At 38.4% G+C, this 26075-nt stretch overlaps 1 protein-coding gene across 1 annotated transcript; it reads right to left on the bottom strand.

Moving 5' to 3' along the window:
• Positions 1-8842: 8842 nt before the first annotated feature.
• On the bottom strand, positions 8843-9415 carry LOC126727711 (uncharacterized). The gene has a single exon (XM_050433635.1). The coding sequence runs from the start codon at positions 9413-9415 to the stop codon at positions 8843-8845; it is 573 nt and encodes a 190-aa protein (XP_050289592.1).
• Positions 9416-26075: the final 16660 nt, after the last annotated feature.

Genomic DNA, 26075 nt, shown 5'->3' on the forward strand with positions numbered 1-26075 from the left:
AAAAACTCAACCCTCGATTGTGGAATAAGGGTTGCCGTTACCGGATCAAAAAACACAGGATCAGGGCCATTGATGGTTTTTTTCAATCTTTTGGAGAACACAGCAAGCTCCTCTTGGGTGATTTTTCTAAGAGTGGTTGGGTTGGGGTTGGTTGAAGGTGGAGTTTGGATGTGAGTCTTGGGAGGAGATGGAGTTAACGTGAGCCTTAGGGAGAGGGTCAGGTAAAATTTCATTGGCACTACCAGACTTGGGTGATGGGCCTGGGCTATTGGGAGCCTTGAAATTTTCCAGGTTTGGTTTTGGGCTCCAAATATGTGGTGGGTTGCAGCTTTGGGTCGGCTCCATAGAAGAAGCGGGTTGAGAGGAAGATTAGGCCACGTCCTCAGTGTAAGGCTCGATACCATGGGATGGTACAACGGTTGGTACATGGGGTAGTGGAGTCACGCTTACATTTTCTGACGCTGCTACCAGTTTGTTCTTATCTGAGGACGTGGGCTGGACAGCAACAGTGTGAGGCAGGACAGCTGTGTCGTGTACCGGGGATGGGCTGGCAGTGTACGAAGATTGGGAGACTGGAGTCGCTGGAGGTTGGGTGGCATCATACAAACCTATAGGGGATTCATGGTTGTTTGCTCTTAACCATGGGCCGGCTGCATTGAAGGTGGCTCCTGTTGGATTCTTCAGGGAGAAGACTTGCTCAAGGCAGCTTGTGTTCTCGTGTCCAATGAGACCACATCTATAGCAAACATCTGCAATTTTTTCATATTTCAGAGCAATCCAAAGGTCGTTGAGATTAGGGATGGCCATGGGTAGGGTATGGATCGGGTATACCCATACCCTACCCGAAAAGTTTGCCCATGGATACCTGCTTATCAATACCCATTAATACCCATACCCGAATCTTACCTGAATATATTATCCATGGATATTCACACCCTACCCGAAACCCGAAACTCATTTAATTTTTTGTTTTAATCCAAAACATTTTAACGTAAAAATTGACCAATCTTAAAAAAGAAAAAACTAATCAATAATTTTTTTTTTTTTTTTGGTATCTGCTTCTTTTTTTCTTTTTTCTTTTTTTGAGATAGACATAGAAATTTTATTAGTGAAAGTTCAAATAGTGTGTAAAACACTCTTGAACGTTTAGACCCCCAATTACAAATAACCAATTCAAACTTTATGTCAAACAACTAGTGTGCGAAAAATGAACAAAAACTATAAAACAGAATTGGTAAACAATCTAAGCCAATTAAAATCACATCCACAACAGAAAATAAAAGGTAAAGATTAAGGGAAGAGAGATGCAAACACAAGGACAACACAACGATGTGTTATCGAAGAGGAAACCGAAGCCCTCGGCGTAAAACCTCTCCGCCGCCCTCCAAACAGTCAATAATTCACTAGAAAATGTAGTTGGGATACATGAACAACAATAGATCCTCCAAGCCTAATCTACCTGATGTACCTAAGCCCTCAAAGCTTCTTGCTCCAACGAGGTTGCGCCGAACCTTTTTCTTTTCTAGCTTACCGGATTCCACTATAATCCATAGCATCCGCCATCCTTAGCATCTTCCAATGCTTCCGAAAGCTCCAAAGACACTCAACACTCTAAATGGGTGTGGGTAGTGTTTGGATAGAAATCTCCTCTCAATAGGTATTACAATGAGAGAGGGAATGAGAAGAGACTACAAAGATTTCTCTCTAAGAAATGAGTAGCTCTCTCTAATTGGGTGAGTGTTTTGAAGAAACCTCTCTTAGGGTTTTTCTTTCTGAATAGCCACACATATTTTGTAGGAATGAGGGGTATTTATACTGGTATGAGAATGAAATGCGAAGAGTCAGTTTTTCCAAAACAGGGTTGGCTGGCGACTTGACCTTGTGACTTAATTGAGTCGCAAGTTCAAGCCGCAAGCTAACTGAATGGTCAGGCTTGATTTTTGTCCTGTAGTGCTCCAGCTGGCATGACTGTTCAGCTCCCCTGCATGCTCTGCATGTGTGCAACTTTTGGCGGCTTGCAAGCCACGAGCCTCCCGCGAGATCTAGCCGCGAGTCTCTGCTTCACTGCACAGTCTTAAGCATTTCTTCACACTCTTTCACACACTACCCTTACATGATTCCCACCTAAATACAGGGTTTCTAAGTGCTGTATTATAAGCAAATATGTCACGGAATAAAGCCAACACATGGTTGATTAAATTCAACCTTACAATCTCCCTCTTTGACTATTCCATGACAAAACACCCTAAAACAGACTCTAGACTTAAACGTAAGTTTGGAAACAATGGAAAAACTCACTCACACCTAAATCTAGAAGCTGTGAAGCTCTTGAATCATATGAACATGAATCTCTTGAAACACAACAATACACCATGATCATTGTATGCAGAAAAGCATGAAATGCATGTGAAGCAGGCATAATGTGATCAAGCAAAGATGGAGTTAAGAAACAAACCATGGCTTGATCAAATAAGCAATCACTACAAGGTAGTGACCACAATGCTCATTCACACTGGGAATGAACACTTGAACATACAAGCTAACAAGAACAATGCAAGTTACTTGTATACCTAACACTCAACCAATGCATAATACATTAAGTATATGCATCTAGGAACAATCCTACAAGGACATAAGAGTGACAGTACTTAACAAGAAAATGCATGACATTTAGTTAACAGTATTGATTTAACAAAGTATAAAAGGTTGCATAAAAGCATGGTACAGACCATAAAGCCTACAGACAATGAAAACAAACCCTAAAAGCTTACAAAAGTAACATGGGTACAAACCACAAAATACTGAATATAAACTTAAACAATATAAACTAAAAGTGCTTAAAGTTTCTCCCCTTCAAATTGATGAGAAGTTGTGATGCACTTGGAACATATATACTTGTAACCTGAAACACTTTCACAAAACACATTAGACCCTCAAGGTAAAGCAAGTAATAAAAGGACAAGTATAATGTAACAAGTAAATTCCGATCAAGTAAACATGATGTGAAACATGTGAACAACTTGATCATATACCAAAACAGTCATATAGAAATGACTACAATGATCACATAGCAAAGCAAATGATCATCCGAACATGCATTCAATGGAGCATAATAACATAGGGATATATGCATGTCCAAAACAAAAACTTGATGCGATGAGAACCACAAAGCATAACTCAAAGCACCATAAAGCCAACAAGAAAACAAACAGAACAAAGTTTTCTTATTATCTCAATGTCTTCTCCCCCTTGGTATATGCATCTCCCCTGTGGAATATCTCTCCCCCTATAAATGTGCATGAGAAATAGAATTTCTCCCCCTAAGGATGTGCACAAGAGTCAATATAGAAATGACAAAACACTTCAGTATACTCTCTAGAGTATACTTTCCCCCTTTTTGTCAGGAATAGACAAAGGGTCAAGGAAAAATGAGGGCAAGAGATGAAGGTACGAACAATGCTAATGATGCATGAGGGGTGCGAGATAAATGAGAAAATGAAGCTCAATCCTAAGACAAAACAAAGTACTACAAAGTATGAGGTAAACAAGACATGCTAGGATGGAGAAACAGGGTATAGACCAATGCATGACAAGGGTAGCAAAAGTATGTGCAAGAGGTGGCTAAGTGCAATGCATGAAAAATGCACATGTGGGGCAAGGTGTGTTAAATACACAACCAATGAACCAAACATGTTCCTAATGAGGAAACATGAGAAACCCCAAAGTTTGGTACTCATTGGAGTCCAAACAAGCGAGAAAATGTCTAAGAGGCATTTTATCAAACACCTAGCATGCACACTATGAACAATAATGTAAAACAATGCATGAACATAATGAAATCCACTCTTAATACATGTTCTTTTTACCACAAAGGGCCAACATCCAATGCAAATCAACAAAAGAAACCAATCCCATGAAGAAATTTGACAAAAATTAAGTTTTCCCAACCCTTATGATAAAAATTCCAACCAAGAGCACAAAACTCTCCAAAACATAATCTAAGGATCAAAATTAATGAAAAGAATTTATAATTACCTTAGAAATGTTAATGAAATGAAAAACTATTCAAATTGGTTGGGTTTTGATGTAAAAATATTGAAAGAGGAGTTTTAAAGAGGATGGGAGAGGTTTAAAACAAGTTTCCCATGAAAAAGCTTTATAAAAAGCTGATTTTGGGCGTTTCGCGATTGGGTGAGTCGCCAGGTTCAGTCGCGAAAATTTTCGCGAGTCGCGAGTGAGTCATCAAAGCTTCTGGATGAACTCGCGACTGGGGGTTTCGCGACTGGCGAGTCACCAGCTAAGTCGCGAAAAACTCTGACACCTGTTTTTCAACACAGAACATGTTTAAACAATGAAAAACAAAATAAGCACTAAACATGAATACAAAGAGTGATAAAAATCACTTCCAAATACATATAAAATGATCAAAAATCTTTTTGGATTAATCCATATAAGATTGAGCACACACACATCACATTTAGACAAGTACAATCTAACAAATGAATAAGACATTCATTGAACATTAGGCATGTGTGTTGTGTGTGTGTATCAAATGTGGAATAGTCCTTAGTTTAGAATGAAGCTTCAATGATCAATTCAATCAAGTCATACACAACTAGTACTAAGTCAAGTGGTCTATCTCAATTATAGAAATGAACATATATGACCTCTTACAAGAAAATGATTACATACAATGAAACTTTTCATTTGGCTTTTTTACAATTCATAACATTTGATCAATTTGAATAAAAAAAATCTCATTTTGAGATCGATGCCTAAAATTTGTGATATTTCAATTTGATGAACAAGCCTTTGGCTTTTTGGGCATCATACATTTTCATATAAGTCACTTTCCCTTTTTCCTAGTCGAATACTAGTATGTGCGACGGCTTTTGCAGCTCATTATCTCTATTCATTTTGAGATTTACATTTATTGAGCTCTTTAAGCAATAAAAATAAAAGAGTGGGAAGAGATATAAGTACAAGTCTACGCATATATCAAAACCAACATGACTATTGACTAATCATCCATGACAAGCTTGAAGATCGATTTACAACAATCACACAAAGATGTCAAAATTTTTCCCACAAAGATATAAGTGCAAAAATAACAAGCTAAGCTTGTAAATGCACAAAGCCATTTGTACAAAGGTACAAGGCCAAACTCACATGTGATATGTGCTTAAACATATACGATCAAACTTTTTGAATTTTTCACTTTTTATGTGGTTTTGGATTTTTTACTCACACAAAGCAGAAACATAAAAGTAAGATCAAGAACAAAACAATGCATACAAATAAATGCAAGATGCACAAAATGCATGATGATATGACATTTAATGCATGAAGGGTCCTACAAAAATCGAAAGAATTAGATCAAGGACCAAAAAGAGCAAAAGCTCAACCATATGAACCCTTGCTCATTCAAACAGAACGATTGTTTGGAATGAGTGTCTCAAGAGAAGCGAGACGAGGGTTGGAAGAATGAGAACCGGAGATGCACATAGTCAAGGAGTTAAGAGCATTAAACATTTTCTTTAACAACATGCTATTTTTACTTAAAACCGATTTACTCTTTTTAGCACAACTTCCATGAAGCTCAAGTTTCTCTTTTCTTTTGATTCTTTTAACGGTATGAAACTTAGAGCATTGAGGTCTTAGATGACCAAAGGCACCACAATGGTGACAAACAATGTGTTTAGGTCTACTAGGCTTTTTGGGAAGAGATCTAGCAACATTGTTTTGTTCCCTTTTCAACTTGGAGCATTGAGGTCTTATATGACCAATCACACCGCAATGGTGGCAAGTTGGAACAACCTTAGATCAATTCAAAACCTTAGATTGAGACCTAAACGGAGGCTTTGACTTAACAACTTTTCTCTCCACCTTTTGATTTCTTTTATGTGGAAGAATGTACACCGATTTGTTCTTTAAGGTAGAACACACACTAGGCACAAAATCGGGTACCACAACATGATTGCAACAAATATTTTCATCCTTTTTAACAATAGGTTCAGCAATCAAATACTTGGCATGCATCTTAAGAGATTCATTTTCACATTTAAGATCATCAAAAAGTTTATTAGACAAAAAAAGTTTAGCATCCAAGTCCATTTTCAAACATTCAAACTCTTTCAGCTTTTCAAGAGAAATTTCGGCAAGTTTTTTATATTTCTCAACCAATTTTGTTGGATTCATTGAGTTTAGCAATCAAATCATCATTTTCACAAAATAACTTGCTCAAATTCTTTTGAAACTTCTTAGCATTTTTCTTCAAGAGTTTGTTAACAACACCTATAGATTCAAATAACATGTCATCACACTTATGAGGATTAACACTCATAGAGGCATTTTCACAAACACGTGGCATGTTACATTCATCACCAACCAAATTATACAAAGAGGCATACAAAGCACAATCCATGGCAAAAAAACACAAGGAGTCAAGGACCACACTTAGGTAATTAAACCACAACAAGTATACCTGCTCTGATACCAATTGAAATTTTAAATAGTGTGTAAAACACCCTTGAACGTTTAGACCCCCAATTACAAAATAACCAATTCAAGCTTTATGTCAAACAACTAGTGTGCGGAAAATGAACAAAAACTATAAAATAGAATTGGTAAACAATCTAAGCCAATTAAAATCACATCCATAGCAGAGAATAAAAGGCAAAAATTAAGAGAAGAGAGATGCAAACACAAGGACAACACAACGATGTGTTATCGAAGAGGAAACTGAAGCCCTCGGCGTAAAACTTCTCTGCTGCCCTTCAAGCGGTCAATAATTCACTAGAAAATGTAGTTGGGATACATGAACAGCAATAGACCCTCCAAGCCTAATCTACCCGATGTACCTAAGCCCTCCAAGTTTCTTGCTTCAACGAGGTTGCACCGAACCTTTTTCTTTTCTAGCTTATTGGATTCCGCTATAATCCATAGCATCCGCTATCCTTGGCATCTTCCAATGCTTCCGAAAGCTCCAAAGACACTCAACACTCTAAATGGGTGTGGGTAGTATTTGGATAGAAATCTCCTCTCAATAGGTATTACAATGAGAGAGGGAACGAGACGAGAAGAGACTACAAAGATTTCTCTCTAAGAAATGAGTAGCTCTCTCTAATTGGGTGGGTGTTTTGAAAAAACCTCTCTTAGGGTTTTTCTTTCTGAATAGCCACACATATTTTGTGGGAATGAGGGGTATTTATAGTGGTGTGAGAATGAAATGCGAAGAGTTAGTTTTTCCAAAACAGGATTGGCTGGCGACTTGACCTCGCGACTTAACTGAGTCGCGAGTTCAAGCCGCGAGCTAACTGAATGGCCAATTTGGATTTTTGTCCTGTAGTGCTCCAGCTGGCATGACTGTTCAGCTCCCCTGCATGCTTTGCGCGTGTGCAACTTTTGGTGGCTTGCAAGCCGCGAGCCTCCCGCGAGATCCAGCTGCGAGTCCCTACTTCACTGCACAGTCTTAAGCATTTCTTCACACTCTCTCACACACTACCCTTACATGATTCCCACCTAAATACAGGGTTTTTAAGTGCTATATTACAAGCAAATATGTCATGGAATAAAGCCAACACATGGTTGATTAAATTCAACCTTACAATTAGATAAAAAAAAAAAAAAAAAACCAATGCGACGGAGAGATAGAGATTTTACTCACATCCACATCCAAATGCCACCAAACCAAAAATAAAAATGAACAGAACGTAGAAATTCATATTCCATTCATCATCACTTGGTTGTAAGAAAATTTTCTTAAGAACAAATGGAAGCAAAATACAAAACTTGCCACAAATAACTGTTCATAGAGTTCAAAAATTCATTTTATTAAATCTCAAAATTCCAATAACCCCAACTAAACCCAACTGAAGCTAACTCTCTAAAAATTAAAATCAGGATCAACATTACCACAAACATAAAATTTCACAATTCCAATGACCCAAACTAGATGAAAAAAACAAGAACGAAGCAGAGCTAACTCTTAACCAAAAAAAAAAAAAAAAAAAAAAAAATTCAAAATTCAAAAAAAATTCCCAGATACCCAATACTACAAATCCATCAGAATCAACATTACTACAAGCAAAAAAAAAAAAAAAAAAAAAAAAAAAAAAAAAAAAAAAAAAAAAAAACCTCAAAATTTCAATAACCCAAATGGAACCTAATCATTAAAATCAAGCATAGCCAAATCTAAACAACAAAAACAATTAAAAATAAAACCATAAAATTCTAATAATCCACAAAATCCAAAATCCAAAAAGTGATAAGAACCAACATTACTGCAACAAAAATCTGAGAACCCAAATGAAATCCAATAATCAAAATCAACAAACCCAAAATTACATAACAGCCACCTGGTAGCGATGTGAAACAACGTTGTCGGAATGGTCAGAATCGTTGTCGATGAACTCATAGTCTGCCATATCAGCATCGTTGTCGCTGTCGAAAGCAAAAGCGTTGGTGGTCTCACCATCTTCTTCGTCGTCGCTATAAAAGTCGTCGGCCTCGATCGAAGCGGTGAGGAGAGACAGAGACAAAGACAGAGAGTGACGGTGAGGAGAGGCAGAGACTTGAGAGCTCTGAGAGAGAGAGAGTGACAGTGAGGACTGAGGAGAGGCTGAGAGAGAGTGTGAGTGACTGTGAGAGAGGTTGTGAGAGAGGCTTAGGTTTTTTTTTTTTTTACGGGTCGGGTTTGGATAATATCCATACCCAACCCGAACAATTCCGGTAATATCCATACTCTACTCGGTTAAATTGTACCCATAAAAAATCGGGTATTACCCAAAACATTTGAATCGGGTAGGGTTGGATATCCATTACCCAATGGGTATGGCCATCCCTAGTTGAGATTTGGGCGTGGGAGGAAGAATCCAGGAAGCAGAGGCTTTGAGACATCAATGTCAACTAACATTCTAGTGAACCTTTTCCATTCGTTGCCACCTTCGCCAATGAAATCTACCTCTAGAACATTACCAACTTTAGCTCCAATGGTTCTTAGGTTGTTATCGGATTGCCAAAGAGTTAGGAGACCATGGACCTGAACCCATAAGGAGGAGAGGGAGAAATCCACTTCTTGCCATGAAAGCTCTGAGCTCCACTTTTTGAGGATGAGATGTCCACCTCTAATGGACCAAGGTCTCCTTCGAAAGGCATTATTGAGATCAGCTTCATGATGGAAGCAAAAGAGGAAGATGTTTCCTTTTAGGCGACTCACGTCTAAGGCGAAAGTGGGTCTCCAAGCCTTGAGGACAACGTCTCTGACAGTGCTAAAGCCTATATTTTTCGAAGAGATGAGCTTGCCTAAGAGATTAAATCGGGATGGGTTGGGGTTAGTTTGGTTTGGAGGGAGTTCTAGTCTGATGTCTAAGCAAGAGATTTTTTCAGTCTGGGTTACAAGCTCGTATATCTCCATAGAGAATGAAGGTGGAGAGTAACGGTCACCAAGGTTGGGTTAAAGAGAAGGGAATACTTGAGGGAGACTAGCTCCAGGAAAGGGAAGGGTGAGCGGGTGCTACTAGAGCACGGGAAAAAAAAGTTATATTGACATCTCAGATGGGGTAATGAGTAGGAAGTTATGAACTCTCATTACTTGCAACTAGTCATACTAAATTATTACATCAAAATATTGCACGTTGTCATTTTACTTTCAATGGAAATAATAGTGAACTAGATCTACTGTTTATTAATTAGTGCCCACATAATTAAAAAAAAAAAAAAATGATTCAACCACTTCAACTTCAACATGGTATTATCCAATTCTCTTCTCTCTCTTTATTTCTTCTTTCTGATTCACATTGCCTAGTTTAATAAGGTAGTGTAGCTGGTTATGCCATGGGACAAAAAGTCATTCACATCCCCATAGAATATATAAATCTCCTCGAGAGTTAGAAATTCCTACAAATTCAAAGGTCAAACTGCCAATGATAGCCTGTTGCATGAGTTAAAAATACAGTCCAGCAATGTGTCCATGGATCCCACCCACTGGGTTCATCTGCAGGCATCTTAAGCAAAATCTTTGTGGAAATTTAAAAAGGTAAATAATATAAGAAAGAGAAAATTCAAACCCCACATAATGTCAGGTTATAAACGCACATGCATGGCAATTGATAAACACAGAGAAATTGAGAAATGAAAACAGAGTGAACTATATCTGCTAAGCAAATTGCTGTATCAACTTTGAAATTTCATGCAAAATTTAACAAAAATATCAATTAGGATAATTGAAGGGTGATTTTTATAGTCAGTTGCCAATGATCCACAGTTTTTAATAACTGGATTAATTATAAATATGAGGAAGGGAAAATTTTAGATTAGTAATTCATGTGCTCTTACTTAGGTTCTCTACTTAAAAATATTAATTAATCATCAATCGATATATATTTATATGGGTTGAATTCAAGTTACACTTAGTCTAATTAATGTTACATTACTCAATATTTTTTAATTGGATGTAAATTTTGACAAACCTATTATTGATACCCATTTTTGTGACACATTTTGTACAAGCCCGATTCAAACAAGCCCGACTTCCTTGTGAGCTCAATTCATGTATTATATTTTATTTTATTCGTTTAACCATGACCCAAGTCCATGCAACTTATGGGGAAATTGAGGAAGTGTGGCTTGGAGGGTATGAGACGGTTCCTTTCGAACCTTTTGCATGAGCCCAACCCATGCGTAATACCAAGTGGGTAAGGAACACTGGTAGCACCTCAAGCTCATGGAGGAGGTCTTGTATCCAAAATTTCCACCCCAAAACAGCTTTTATGCTCTGGGTGACTGTAGCTCAAAGTTTTTGTTCGAACCCTTTTTTTCCTTTAAAAATGGTTGGCTCTCATTGGCCAACTTTAGCTGCTAGCTCTCATCTAGTTGAGCCTCCCAATGGTCTAAAACAACTAAAAATGAGGAGCCAATGAGGGTTTAGTCAAGCATTTCCCTTAATGATGATAAAAGTAATCTTTCCTTTTATCCAAACAAAAGCAAACCTGAAAATTACTACTTGCTTAACACCTTGGGGTCCAAAGCCTTTTCTATTGACCAAAAACCAGTCACTTAGAGCACCCCAAACTCAATATAAATTCCACAATCAGATTCAAAACCAAGGGGGGAGGTTTTACTCTGAGAGCAACACCCTAACTTAATACAAGAGTCTTTCTTCAACTAAAAAACAACCAACCACGTTACCTAGGGAGCTGAAACTTCAGAGCAAAAACCCATTCATCTGATCAATAATCTCACAATTCCGAACCCTAGGGGTAGAAATATGGGTATAGGGGAATCTTCTCTTTCTTCCTCATAACCTCTCTTAATTTCCTCCTCCGGGTGACTGTGGGTCGAAGATTCAAACCTGTTGAACCATATTTTCCCTATAGAGCTGAAACTTGAGAGCAAAAACCCATTGAGCTAGGAAATATTCTCACAATTCCGAACCTTAAGGGCAGAAATATGGGTATAGGGGAACCTTCCCTTTCTTCCTCACAACCTCTCTCAATTTCCTCTTCCAGGTGACTATGGGTCAAAGTTTCAGACTTGTTTTGTTCTTATGCTTTTTCTGTACTTTTGTTATTAGCATTTTGATTCTCTCTTGTCAAAGCACCATTAGCTTTTTGTTCATTATATATTTGGAACTATGGGTCAAAGTTTCAGACTTGTTTTGTTCTTATGCTTTTTCTGTACTTTTGTTATTAGCATTTTGATTCTCTCTTGTCAAAGCACCATTAGCTTTTTGTTCATTATACATTTGGAATTTTGGGCTTGATTCTCCATAATAAACACTTCTAAAGAACCCAAGGGGAGATTTGGGCCGTTCTCGCATTTTCGGCCATTGTTGCAAAAACGTCCTTGACACCTTTCTTTAGATTCCATTATCTTTGTATATTCTCAATGCTTGCAAAATTTCAAGATAATCAAAGATTAATAGCCATGTCATCAATCAATATTTTAAATTCATATTTTTGTAGTTTAAAATAATGCATAAAAAATGAGTTTATGGATCAAATGGTAAATAACATTCAATTGACATGATAGTTAAGAATATATAGAACATGTAATTCAATGGTGAGATTTTCAAAATATGAATTCTATAACAAGTTATTAAGTGGTGAAACATTGTTTAGAGTTACACTAGGTGGTGTAACTCTAAAGAATTATACATTTTTTTAAACCATTAGATTTAAGTAGATTCAACGTTAAAAATAAACCCCCATTAATAGTAATATTCTAATTGATCTCATTTATTATCTTTTATTTAATACATTCCATACTTATTTTTAAACCCAATTTTTTTTTTTTGGTGCCATTATGATAATGTAGAAAGAACTAAAGTAATGATTTTTACTGAGTTTGAGATTTTATTTTTTTCTTTTCATTGTTTAATATGTTCTCCTTAAATCCCCAATAATCGTCATTGAAATATGGCCCTTGAATTTTTTCAAAGAACTTAACCTTAGCTTGTAAAAAAACCTATTAATCACATCAAAGTTATTATAGTCTCCAAATTAAAATTTTACTATATAGTCTCCAAATTAAAATTTTGTTACATTTCTCATATATAAAATTCAGAACAATTGATTTAAAAAATAGCACACACCCGTTCATCAAAAAAAAAAAAACAAAAAAACAAAAGCGCACAACCTATTGTTTGTGAGATTAATGCTATGTTTGGATGTTGGGAGAAGGAGGGGGAGTAGAGTAGAGGGAGGGATTGTAATTTAATTACCTTGTTTGGATGTTTTTTAAGGAAGGAGGGGGAGGGATTTGAAGGGTTTTGGAGGGGTTTGAACTACTTCTAACCCCTCATTTTTAATTCCCCCAAATTTGAGAGATTTGGAGGGAGAGTAGAGCATAAAATGCTTGACCATATGAATTACCAAATTTGCCCTTACTATATTAACAAAATTACAAATGAAAAGACTAATTATTCCCTTCCCCCTTAATTTTAAAAACATCCAAACAGGGTGGAGAATAACTATTCCCCTTTACTCTCTTCTCACTACTGTCCTCTACTTTCCTCTCTCTCAAAACTTCCAAACATAGCATAAAGCATGAACCCATCTCATATGAGATTACACCAGGTGAGCTTAAAGCGTAGTTAAGATTAATTTACATATACATAAAAAAAAACAGCACACAACCGGATGAGATTAAAGCAACTAATACTTGTTTGTAGTGGGTTCTTGTTGAGAAAATAATCGTCATTATCATGAGACAAGATCTGGAGTGTTCATGTTGATGAGGCAAGGAGTATGGTGGTGAGATTGGAATCAAGAGAAAGGCAATGGAATTGAGTTGGGGAAAAGTGATGGAGGAGAAAGAGAGAGCAGAGAAAAATGTGATTATGAAGGAGAGAGAGAGAAAGACATAGGGTGTGTTTGTTTGGAGGTGAAATAGGGTGGATGGAAAACTTTATTATTCATTTGACATTTGTTAGGAGAATAATAAATCTCACAACGGTCCAGTTCAATATATCTTAACTCTTAGTTCATATGATTAAGACAAATTATTGTAGTTGATATGTTATAGTCTTCGCAGATGAAATGCCCAATTTTATCACCGACTATGAACTAAAATTCTGAGTTTATAAAGAACTTATGACTTATATCTTCTGTGACTAAATCACATAAATCACATACTATGCATCTCATGGACTATATGATAATGTCAATGTAAGGTTGAAATTAGTCAACCATTTTGTTGGCTTTATTCCGTGCCAAATTTGCTTGTATTTCAGCAATTAGTAACCTTGTATTTAGGTGGGTTTGTTGTAAGGGTAGTGAGTGAGATAGAGTGTTGAATGCTCAAGAGTGTGCAAGAAAACAGAGTCTTGCGGTTGGATCTCGCGGGTGACTCGCGGCTGCAAGCCGCCAGAAGCAGCACACGTGCCAAGCATGCCAGAAGTTGAACCGTCATGCTAGCTGGAGCACTACTGGACAAAATAGGACAACTGGCCATTTGGTTATCTCGCGACTGGATCTTGCGACTCAGTCAAGCCGCGAGGCCAAGCCGCGAGCCAGCCCTGTTTTGAAAAACCTGACGTTTCACATTCCTCTCTCACCCTAGTATAAATACCCCTTATACCCACAAAAGAAAGAGAGCTTCCAGAGAGATTTTTGAGAAAGAAACCCTAGAGTAAAACAAGATTGATTCATCCACAATCTTTGCATTAGAGACTCTTTAAATTCCTCAACTCTCTTCCTCTCCATTGTTAAATACTTGAGAGGCATTTTACCAAAACCTTTTTCTCACCATATCCATTACTGTGAGAGGGCTGTTTGGTGTTCTAGGAAGCAGTTAGGAAGGAACCAATTTACATTGGTTGATGCTATGGTCAAGTAGCGGAATCCGGGAAGCTAGAAAAGAAATAGGTTCGGCGCAACCTCGTTGGAGCAAGAAGCTTGGAGGGCTTAGGTGCACTGGGTAGATTAGGCTTGGAGGGTCTATTGCTGTCCATGTATCCCAACTACATTTTCTAGTGGATTGTTTACTGCTTGGAGGGTGGCGGAGAGGTTTTACGCTGAGGGCTTCGGTTTCCTCTTCGATAACACATCGTGTGTTGTCCTTGTATTTGCATCTCTCTTCCCTTAACTTTGCCTTTTATTTTCTGATGTGGATGTGATTTTAATTGGTATAGATTGTTTACCAATTCTGTATTAAGCTTTTGTTCATGTTCCACACATTAATTGTTTGATATAAAGCTTGAATTGGTAATTTGTAAATTGGGGGTTTAAACGTTCAAGGGTGTTTTTACACTATTTGAACTTTCATCTGAATACTCATGTTACCATTATTTCAGATAATAATAAAACAAATTTATTAACCATAATAGTAAGTCATACATAATGTCATACATAATGTCATACTTAATATCATACATAGCATCATACAATAGGATTTAAGGGCACTAATCCTAACAATCTACCACTTGCCCTAAAGACTATTGTGCACTAATCTAACTCCCATTCCCTCCAAATGTGACTCGAAAGTCCTTTGAGACAAGGCTTTAGTAAATGGATCTGCTAGATTATTTGTACTTTCAATCCTTGCTACCACCACATCTCCACGAGCAATAATATCTCGAATGATATGGTACTTCCTCTCAATGTGCTTTCCTTTCTTATGATTCCTTGGATCTTTAGATTGTGCAACTGCTCCACTGTTGTCACAAAACAATGTGATTGGAACTTGCTCCATTCTCATTACGCTAAGGTTAGAAAGGAATTTCTTGAGCCATACAGCTTCCTTTGCTACCTCATAAGCAGTAACGTACTCAGCTTCCATGGTGGAGTCTGCAATACAAGATTGCTTAATACTCTGCCAACTTATGGCTCCACCTCCCAAGGTGAAAACACATCCTGAAGTGGATTTTCTGAAATCTAGATCCGATTGAAAGTCTGAATCTGTATAGCCAATAGGTATCAAATCCTCACTTCGGTAAACAAGCATATAATCTCTTGTTCTCCATAGATACTTGAGAATATGCTTTACAGCTTGCCAATGTTTTGGTCCTGGATTTGATTGATATCGGCTGACCATGCCAACTGAATAGCAGATATCTGGTCTATTACAAAGTATGGCATAAATGAGACTTCCTACTGCAGAAACATAAGGAACTTGTCTCATCATATCTTCTTCCTCTCGAGTCTTAGGCCTTTGTTCATTAGACAGAGGAACTCCCTATCTAAAAGGAAGTAATCATTTTGAAAGTTCAAAAACGTGTACAAAAACACTTTTGAACGTTTAGACCCCCAAAAACCAACTTAACCAACACAAGCAATATGTCAAACAACTAGTGTGCGGAAACTTAACATATGCTATAATATGGAATTGGTTAAACAACTATCTAAGCCATAACAAAATAAACCACAGCAGATAATGTAAAGGCAGAGATAGAGAGGAAGGAAGATGCAAACACAGAGATAACACCAGATGTGTTATCGAAGAGGAAACCGAAGACCTCGGCGAAAAACCTCTCCGCCGCCCTCCAAGCGGTAATCAATCCACTAGAAAATACAGTTGGGATACAAGGACAGCAATAGACCCTCCAAGCCTAATCTACCCAATGCACCTAAGCCCTCCAAGCTTCTTGCTCCAACGAGGTTGCGCCGAACCTTTTTCTTTTCTAGCTTCCCGGATTCCGCTATTACACCGTAGCATCAACCAATGAAGATTGGCTCCTTCCTAACTGCTTCCCAGAACTCCAAACGACTGTCTCACAGAGATGATAATGGTGAGAACCAGGTTTGGTATAATGCCTCTCAAGGATTTGACAATGGAGAGGAAGAGAGTGAGGGAATTTGATGAGACTCTAAGGTAGAGATTGTGGGTGAAACAATCTGGTTTTTCTTTAGGGTTTCTCTCTCAAAAATTCTCTCTGGAAGCTCTCTTTCAATCATGGGTTAAAAGGGTATTTATACTGGAATGAAGAGGAATGCGAAACGTCAGGTTTTTCCAAAACAGGGGTGGCTCGCGGCTTGACCTCGCGGCTTGACCAAGTCGCGAGATCCAGTCGCGAGTTAACCGTATGGCCAGTTGTCCTGTTTTGTCCTGTAGTGCTCCAGCTAGCATGACTGTTCATCTTCCAGCATGCTTGGCACGTGTGCAGCTTCTGGCGACTTGCAGCCGCGAGTCCACCCGCGAGTCCCACCCGCGACACTCTATTTTCTTGCACACTCTTGAGCAATCTTCACTCTATCTCACTCACTACCCTTACAACAATCCCACCTAAATACAGGGTTACTAAATGCTGAATTACAAGCAAATTTGGCATGGAATAAAGCCAATTAGATGGTTGAATAAATTCAACCTTACAATCTCCCCCTTTGGCTATTCCGTGACAAAACCCTAAAACAGACTCTAGACTTAACATGTGAGTTGGGAACAGTTGAACAAAACTCACTCACACCTAACTCTAGAAGCTGTGAAGCACTTGAATCATATGAACATAAACTCCTGAAACACAATAATACACCATGATCATTGTAAGCAGAAAATTATAAATGCATATGAAACAGGCAATATGAGATCAAGCAAAGATGGAGTTAATAAACAAACCATGGCTTGATCAACCAAGTGAACACCACAAGGTAGTGATCACAGTGCTCATTCACACTTGGAATGAACACAAGGACATACAAGTTAGCAAGCACAAGGCAAGACACTTGTATGCTCAACACTCAACCAATGCATAGCACACAAGGCATATGCATCTAGGAACAATCCTACAAGGGCACAAGAGTGACAGTACATAAACCAAAATGCAGAACATTTAGATTAAAGTACTGATTTCAACATAGCATAAAGGCTGCACTTAAGCAAGGTACATACCATAAAGCCTACAAACTATGCATAAAGCAATAACCCTAAAAGCTTACAAAAGCACATGGGTACAAAACAAATAACTTCCTGAAAAACATCATCAAACATATATTAAAGTTTAAACCAAGAGTATAAGTTTAGAGTTAGAAACAGCTATACACCAAACCACAGTGTATCAAAAACAGAAAAACCATAAGTTTAGAAGATAAGACTAAAAACAAAAGTATGACAAAAGTATGTGTGTACTCCCCCTATCACTATGCACACTTCCCTTTGAACTTTTCTCCCCCTTACTGAATGCTCTCCCCCTTTTTGTCACGAATAGCTAAAGACTCTCGTCCAACTTTCGTTGAATCTCATCTAGCTGATTCTCCATAGTCTCGAGGCGCATTTGGACATGGTTGTTTGTGGAGTAGAGAAGTGCCACAAGCTCATCAACGCGTTTCTGAATATGCTCAAGAACACTGCCAACTCTGTCAGTATGAGAAGCAGTTTGTGCTTGCGGAATACCAGCCGGTGAAGCTTCAGGAACAGCACGTGATGCAGATGTAGTATGTGCAGGTGTCTCTGAGTCAGGGGCAGATGAAGTAACCGGAGAGATGTGAGCACTTCTTGGTGATTTGGAGGAGTGACTTCTGCTCGCTTGAAGAGTGAACAAAGAAATGGGACGTTGACGAGTCAACATTTTACCATCTGCAGGAGGAGTAATGCCTGCACTAAGAATAAGTTTCATGACGAGACTGCAAAATGGAATGATTCCTCGAGCTGTAGATTGACACGCGGTCTTCCTCAAGTTGTAGTAGAAGTGAGCACATATATCAATGGGGGCTCCGGTAATGAGATCACACAGAAATATAGCTCTCCCAAGATTGATGAATGTAGTGTTGGACAGTGGGTAGAGATTGGTGAACATGATCAACTTCAGTGTGGTCAGCTCAGGTGCAAACTTTGCGGTGCTGATGGAAGTTCCTGCACTGGATACCTCATGATCGTGTCCTAGGATTTGTAAGATTTCTCCAACCTCTGGATTTCGTTCATCATAGGGAGTTAAATTCACATTCTGAGGTCTGGTGATGCCGAGAAGATTTGCGATGGAGTCTGGGGTAACACTAAACTCTGTTCCTCTGACCCAGAAAACGAGGATAGGTCCAAGATCAGATGCATTGGAGAAGCATTCTTTGACCAGCTCATCCATTGGATCATCAAAGTTTCCGAACAAGTTTGCCCAGTCTCGTTTCTCAAAGATTCGAGGGATGAAAGTAGTCCCTAAGGTGTTGAACTCTACTACCCGCTCCACTATAGTTGTTGACTTGTCAAACACATTTGAGTAGGCGTGTGAGTTAAGGGGAACTCTGAATCTATCCTCATTGGGATCTTGAGATGCTTGAGATGATAGACGAGTCCTTTTAGCAACTGGTGTTGCTGGTTCGTCAGCAACAATGTCTTTACCCCTGGAAGATCGGCGAGACATCTGCAAGAGAGCAGGCCAACAGAAAAGAACCAAGCAACAATACCCCACAAAAGATTGTCAACAAGATTCAGTGTAAACAATATTTCAATATAAAAACCCAGACTGAATATAGTGTAGACCCAACCAAAACTTCCAACAATACACAGAAGCACAAACTAATACGTGCATCAAACTTGGTAAAAGTGCACCAAGACAAAGAAAGACATCACAACTGTCATTGAGACAGGTTAACATGACCATGATATGCAATAAGAAACAGCATTTGAACATTTTGAGCAGAGAACATAAATCACTCCATCAGAGACATGAACATGGGGAAAAAAAATTTCAATCATGAAGAAACCAAACATCCACACTGGAGCACGTGGTTGAGAAACACACATTATGTTATCATATCAACTCAGTAACCAAAAACCAAACACCAACATCAATATTCAGGCAAGTGTAATGAGTAAGTCACATAGACACCAAACCCATTTCAGAAAAGATTCTCAGATTCAATAATAAGCAAAAATCAGAACAATGAAAAACACATTGTGACTGCTCAGCATGAAAACAGGTGAGAACAATATCAAACAAGACACTCCATACCCATTACACATAGAGATAAGTATAACGAATACAAAACCAGTCCAAACATTATCAGAAATATGCAGGAAAAAGAAAATGAGATTAAGAAATCAGAAACCCATACCTTTTCTTGATGATTTGGATACGAAACGAAGCACCAAAGGGGTTTGAAAGAAGGATTCACGAAGTGTTTGGAAGGAAACAACAGTTTTAAGAGAAGATGAACAGTTACAAAAGTTCGAGGGAAAACTGAAAGAGGTTTAAAAACTGCTCCTGTTTCTGCAAAACACGCGATTTTCGCGACTGGATTAAGTCGCCACACAGTCGCCAGCTCAAGCCGCCAAAGCACTCAAGAACAAAATTTTGAAAAATTTTTCTAAGTGTTTTTCGCAACTGGAAGGTCTACCCGCGAGTGAGTCGCGAGCTGAGCCGCGAAAATCTCTGAGTGATCCTCGCGACTGGACCTTCCACTCGCGAACAAGTCGCCAAAACTGACCAGCAAAGATGCGACTTAGTCTCGCGACTTGGCATACCCGCGACTGAGCCGCCAAAACAGGGCAAAACTGTATTTTTGAAATTTTCAGATTTTTCAAACAAAATACTTTCCAAAAACACCTAAAACACTCAAAAATCTTTTTGTGCTTGAATTAACAAAGATTGAGCATGTGAAAACACATTTTATCAAGTACAATCACACAAATGAATATGGCATTTATTGAACATAAACTTGTGTGTTGTGTGTGGATATCAACAATGAGATAGTCCTTTGTCTAATGTGAAGCTTCAATGATCAATTCAACCAAGGCATACACAATTAACACTAGATCATGTGACCAATCTCAATTATAGAAATATGAATATATGACCTCCCACACAACTTGAAAACATAACTTGTAGCTTTTCATTTGACTCCACTTTCAATCATAACATTTGATCTTTTTGATCTTTTTGAGACAATCATCTCTCATTGTGAGAGGGATATGTAACATTTCTCTTTGAAGATCAGGCCTTTGGCCTTTTTGAATGGACATTCACTTTTAATATAAGGTCGCTTACCCTTTTTCCTAGTCAAATACTAGAATGTGCGACAGGCTTTTGCAGCTCAATATCTCTTTTCATTTCGAGATTTACATTTGGTGAGCTCTTTTTAGCAAAACAAAAATAAAAAGTGGGAAGATATATAGACACAAGTCTATGCATGTCTCAAGATCAACATAACCATTCACTAATCATTCATGACAAGTTTGAAGATCTATTTACAACAATCACATAGATTTCAAGATTTTTCCCATAGTGATATGAGTGCATGAAAACAAGCAATGCTCGAAAATGCACAAAGCCATTAGCACAAAGGTACAAGGCAAAACGAGTTTTAAGACAAAACTCAACAAAGTAAATCAAGCTTTTTGATTTTCAAAATTTTTATGTAATTTTTGGATTTTTGACTCAAGAAACAAAAAGATTGATAAAACACAATTAAGAAATATTCACAAGAAGACAAACAAACAACCAAAATCAAAAACAACAAGCATACCAAACAAACATAGTCACAAAGCATAGGAAGTATTAATGCATGGACATGTTGTAATGCTTATGCATGAGTACCCCTTTTCACCCACACGTCACTTGCGTTTGGGGTGATTTCCTTAAAGGATTGGGTACGGGAGTTAGGGCTTTCAAACCTTCGTGAGAAGCTTTCCAAGCAGTTGGTGAATGCACCAATCATCTTCATCACGTTCATCATTCCGGGATCTCCATTTTGCTCTCTAGGTTGATCACCTGCCCAAGTTCTCCTATCAATTCTTGGTCCTCCTGACCTTTGAGGAGTTGCACTGTTCTTTGCTCTCAGCTTTTGGCAATTTGGTCGAGTGTGCCCTTGAAGTCCGCAATAATGGCACACATACATTCCTCTAGGACCTCTTTGTGGTCGTGGACGTGACTTGGCACGAGATTCAGACCTGCCTACAGACTGATTACGATGATTCAGCATCCGTTGGTCCACCACATTCTTCTTCTCCTCCACCTCGAGCTTCACACCAGTAAGTTCAGCTACAACTGGATCTTTGGCCTTTACAAACTTCACTTCTTTAGTGACATTTCCAGTTGAGCTACTTCCTCTGGTATATCCCAGTCCGGATTTGTCTGAAAAGCTCTTTTGAGAAGATATAACATCATCTAGCTTCTTGGTGGTGACCCTCTCTATTTTAGCATTTGCTTGCATCACCTCGTTCTCAAGAAATCTCACTTTAGTGTAAGCTTCGGACAGCTCACCATTCAGAGTTTCAATCTCGCATTTGGCCTCCCTATACCGGATTAGGAGACTTTTGTAGTCCTCCTCAACCTTCTTCATCTTTCTCACAGCAGCCTTGGCTACCCTTGTGTATTCACCGGACTTCTCCAAGAGTGAGTTGTAATTTTCTTGAAGAGTTGCTGTGCTTTCTCCTTCTTCAGCTTCTGATTCTTCAACAATTCCTAGTGATTCATCATCACTATGTTCTCCAAGGTCTTGTACAAGCAAATTCAACTCATCCGACGACTCAACATGAGCGATAGTCATGAAAGCTGAATAGTTCCCCTCTCAATCACAGCTTTCTTCAGATTCTGAGTCAGACGAATCTGAGTCACTCAGGGTCGTGGCATACACCTTGCCTTTCGATTTCAAATAATTAGGACATTCCTTCTTAAAGTGTCCATGCCCGTTACATTCAAAACAAGTGACACCTTGTGTGGATTGGGATTCTTTTCCATCTTTCTTTTTGAAATCCCTCTTCTCCCTTCCAGAATTTTGGAATTTTCTCTTATCATCAAATTTTCCATTGTTTTTGAATTTCAAAAACTTTCTGAAATTTTTAACAAGATAGGCTACATCTTTGTCCACCATATCTTCTCCCGATGAGCCTTGATCTTCCACCTTCTCATTAATGGTCTTTAGAGCAAGGGATTTACTCTTCCGTTGATTGGGCAGCGACATCTCATAAGTCTGTAGAGAACCAACCAGCTCCTGTACCTTGATGTCGTCAAGATCCTTGCTCTCTTCAATGGCTGTCACTTTAGCACGGAAACTTTCCGGCAATGATCGAAGGATCTTCCTTACAATCTTTGAGTCCTCCATTTTCTCCCCCAAGTTAAACTTACTGACAACCACTTCATTTAGCTTCCCATAGAAAGAGTCGAAAGACTCATCCTCACTCATCTTGAGCTCCTCAAACCGAGTGGTCAGCATTTGTAACTTGGTATCTTTCACTTTCTTCGTGCCTTCATAAGTTGTTTCCAGAATCTCCCATGCATCTTTGGCAATGGTAATGTGAGAAATCCTGTGAAATTCATCTGGAGACACACCACAGAAAATAGCATTTAGTGCTTTACTGTTAGCATTAGATGCAGCAAGTGCTGCCTTATCCCATGTGGATTTGGCTGCCTCAGGTTTGGTCCAACCAATCTCAACTGCATCCCACACGGATTCATCAATAGAGCATAGAAAAGCTCTCATACGAACCTTCCAAAATGCATAATTACTTCCATCAAAATATGGAGGTGCATTAAGGGATTGAGACCTATCCATCTCAAAAAGGGAGTCAAGGATCACACAATGGTAATGAGACCAAACAGCTGTGTACCCGCTCTGATACCAATTGAAAGTTCAAAAACGTGTACAAAAACACTTTTGAACGTTTAGACCCCCAAAAACCAACTTAACCAACACAAGCAATATGTCAAACAACTAGTGTGCGGAAACTTAACATATGCTATAATATGGAATTGGTTAAACAACTATCTAAGCCATAACAAAATAAACCACAGCAGATAATGTAAAGGCAGAGATAGAGAGGAAGGAAGATGCAAACACAGAGATAACACCAGATGTGTTATCGAAGAGGAAACCGAAGACCTCGGCGAAAAACCTCTCCGCCGCCCTCCAAGCGGTAATCAATCCACTAGAAAATACAGTTGGGATATAAGGACAGCAATAGACCCTCCAAGCCTAATCTACCCAATGCACCTAAGCCCTCCAAGCTTCTTGCTCCAACGAGGTTGCGCCGAACCTTTTTCTTTTCTAGCTTCCCGGATTCCGCTACTACACCGTAGCATCAACCAATGAAGATTGGCTCCTTCCTAACTGCTTCCCAGAACTCCAAACGACTGTCTCACAGAGATGATAATGGTGAGAACCAGGTTTGGTATAATGCCTCTCAAGGATTTGACAATGGAGAGGAAGAGAGTGAGGGAATTTGATGAGACTCTAAGGTAGAGATTGTGGGTGAAACAATCTGGTTTTTCTTTAGGGTTTCTCTCTCAAAAATTCTCTCTGGAAGCTCTCTTTCAATCGTGGGTTAAAAGGGTATTTATACTGGAATGAAGAGGAATGCGAAACGTCAGGTTTTTCCAAAACAGGGGTGGCTCGCGGCTTGACCAAGTCGCGAGATCCAGTCGCGAGTTAACCGTATGGCCAGTTGTCCTGTTTTGTCCTGTAGTGCTCCAGCTAGCATGACTGTTCATCTTCCAGCATGCTTGGCACGTGTGCAGCTTCTGGCGACTTGCAGCCGCGAGTCCACCCGCGAGTTCCAGCCGCGACACTCTGTTTTCTTGCACACTCTTGAGCAATCTTCACTCTATCTCACTCACTACCCTTACAACAATCCCACCTAAATACAGGGTTACTAAATGCTGAATTACAAGCAAATTTGGCACGGAATAAAGCCAATTAGATGGTTGAATAAATTCAACCTTACACATTTCTTGGAGTTTTGCATGCTAAACCATTCTAGAACCTTATCTATATATCCAACTTGTGATAAGCCTAACATCTTATTCTTGCTATCTCGCCAAAACTTGATCCCTAGAATAAAGTTACCCTCACCCAAGTCTTTCATATCAAAATGGCTTGACAACCAAACCTTTACTGATGACATTACCCCTACATCATTGCCAATGAGTAGAATATCATCAACATAAAGCACTAGGAACATTACTACTCTATCTCGATGTCTTTTGTACACACATGATTCATCAAGATTTTGTTCAAAACCAAATGACTTGATTGCTTGATCAAATCTGATGTTCCATGACCTAGATGTTTGCTTAAGTCCATAAATGGACCTTTTCAACTTGCATACCATATGCTCTTGGTTCTTTACTATGAAACCTTTTGGTTGCATCATATAGATTTCCTATTCAAGATTGCCATTAAGAAATGCAGTCTTGACATTCATTTACCAAATCTCATAATCAAAATGAGCAGCAATGGATAAGATAATTCTGATAGATTTAAGCATTGCTACTAGAGAAAAGGTTTCATCAGAATCAATACCTTCTTTTTGTGTATACCCTTTCGCCACTAACCTTGCTTTAAAGGTTTCAACCTTTCTATCTATCCCTCTCTTCCTCTTGTAAACCCATTTGCAACCAACAAGTTTAATGCCGTTAGACACCTTTACAAGATCCCAAACTTGATTGGAATACATGGAATCTAATTCAGATTTCATAACTTGGACCCAATAATGTGCATCTATATCATTCATTGCCTCTTCATAAGTGTATGGATCCGATTCAGTCTCTTCTAAGATAGCTTCATAAGTTTCTCCTAAACCTATGAATCTTATAGGAGGTCAAACAATTCTTCCACTATAACGAGGCACCTGTGTACTGGACACCTCATGAGTAGTATCTTGTGGTGTATCTAATACAACCACATCATCCCTAGTTTCATCCATTGGTTGTTCATTTACAGATTCATTCATTTCAATCAAAACAACTTTATTTCTAGGATTAAAATTATTCACATAATTATCTTCCAAAAATTTTGCATGTGTGCTAACAAACACTTTGTTATCTTTATCATTATAGAATAAATAACCCTTTGTTTCTTTTGAATACCCTAAAAACATGCATACTTCAGTTTTTGCTTCCAATTTATCAGAATTCCTTTTCAACACATGTGCTGGACATCCTCAAATGTGGAGATATTTCATACTAGGCTTATGCCCACTCCATAATTCCTTAGGTGTGTTGGGAATAGATTTTGATGAAGCTAAATTCAAAATATGCATTGCAGTTTTTAGTGCATATCCCCAAAAGGAAACAGGTAAAGTTGAATAACTCATCATGGACCTAACCATTTCCAAAAGAGTCATATTCCTTCTTTCTGCTACACCATTCTGTTGGGGAGTTCTAGGTGTAGCCAATTGGGATACAATCCCATTTTGAGTTAAGTAATCCTTGAAATCCCTAAGAAGGTATTCGCCACCACAATCAGATCGAATGGCCTTTATGCATTTACCCAACTGATTCTTAACTTCAGCCCTAAACTCTTTGAACTTTTCAAAGGCTTCGGACTTCCGTCTCATTAGGTACACATAACCATATCTTGAGTAATCATCGGTAAAAGTGATGAAATACTCATAACTTCCTTTTGCTTGGGTTGACATAGGATCACATACCTCAATATGCACTAGTTCTAGCAAATCTTGGGCTCTTCTACCTTTTGCATTAAAATATCGTTTGGTCATTTTACCTTCCAAACAAGATTCATAAACTGGAAATTCATTAAAGTCCATAGGCTCTAAGAGTCCATCTTTGATCAGTCTTTGAATCCTATTTGAATTAATATGACCCAAACGCAAGTGCCAAAGATATGCATTACTAGTAGAATGAAACTTTCTCTTTAATGATTTCACATGAGAATTATTATCAAATTCAGAATTATATAATTCATGCTTAT

This window comes from Quercus robur, chromosome 5, assembly GCF_932294415.1.
Source record: "Quercus robur chromosome 5, dhQueRobu3.1, whole genome shotgun sequence".
In the NCBI taxonomy this organism is placed as follows: domain Eukaryota; kingdom Viridiplantae; phylum Streptophyta; class Magnoliopsida; order Fagales; family Fagaceae; genus Quercus; species Quercus robur.

Coding starts and splice junctions, on each gene's coding strand:
- LOC126727711 (XM_050433635.1), bottom strand. CDS start 9,415: ATGGAGATATACGAGCTTGTAACCCAGACTGAAAAAATCTCTTGCTTA.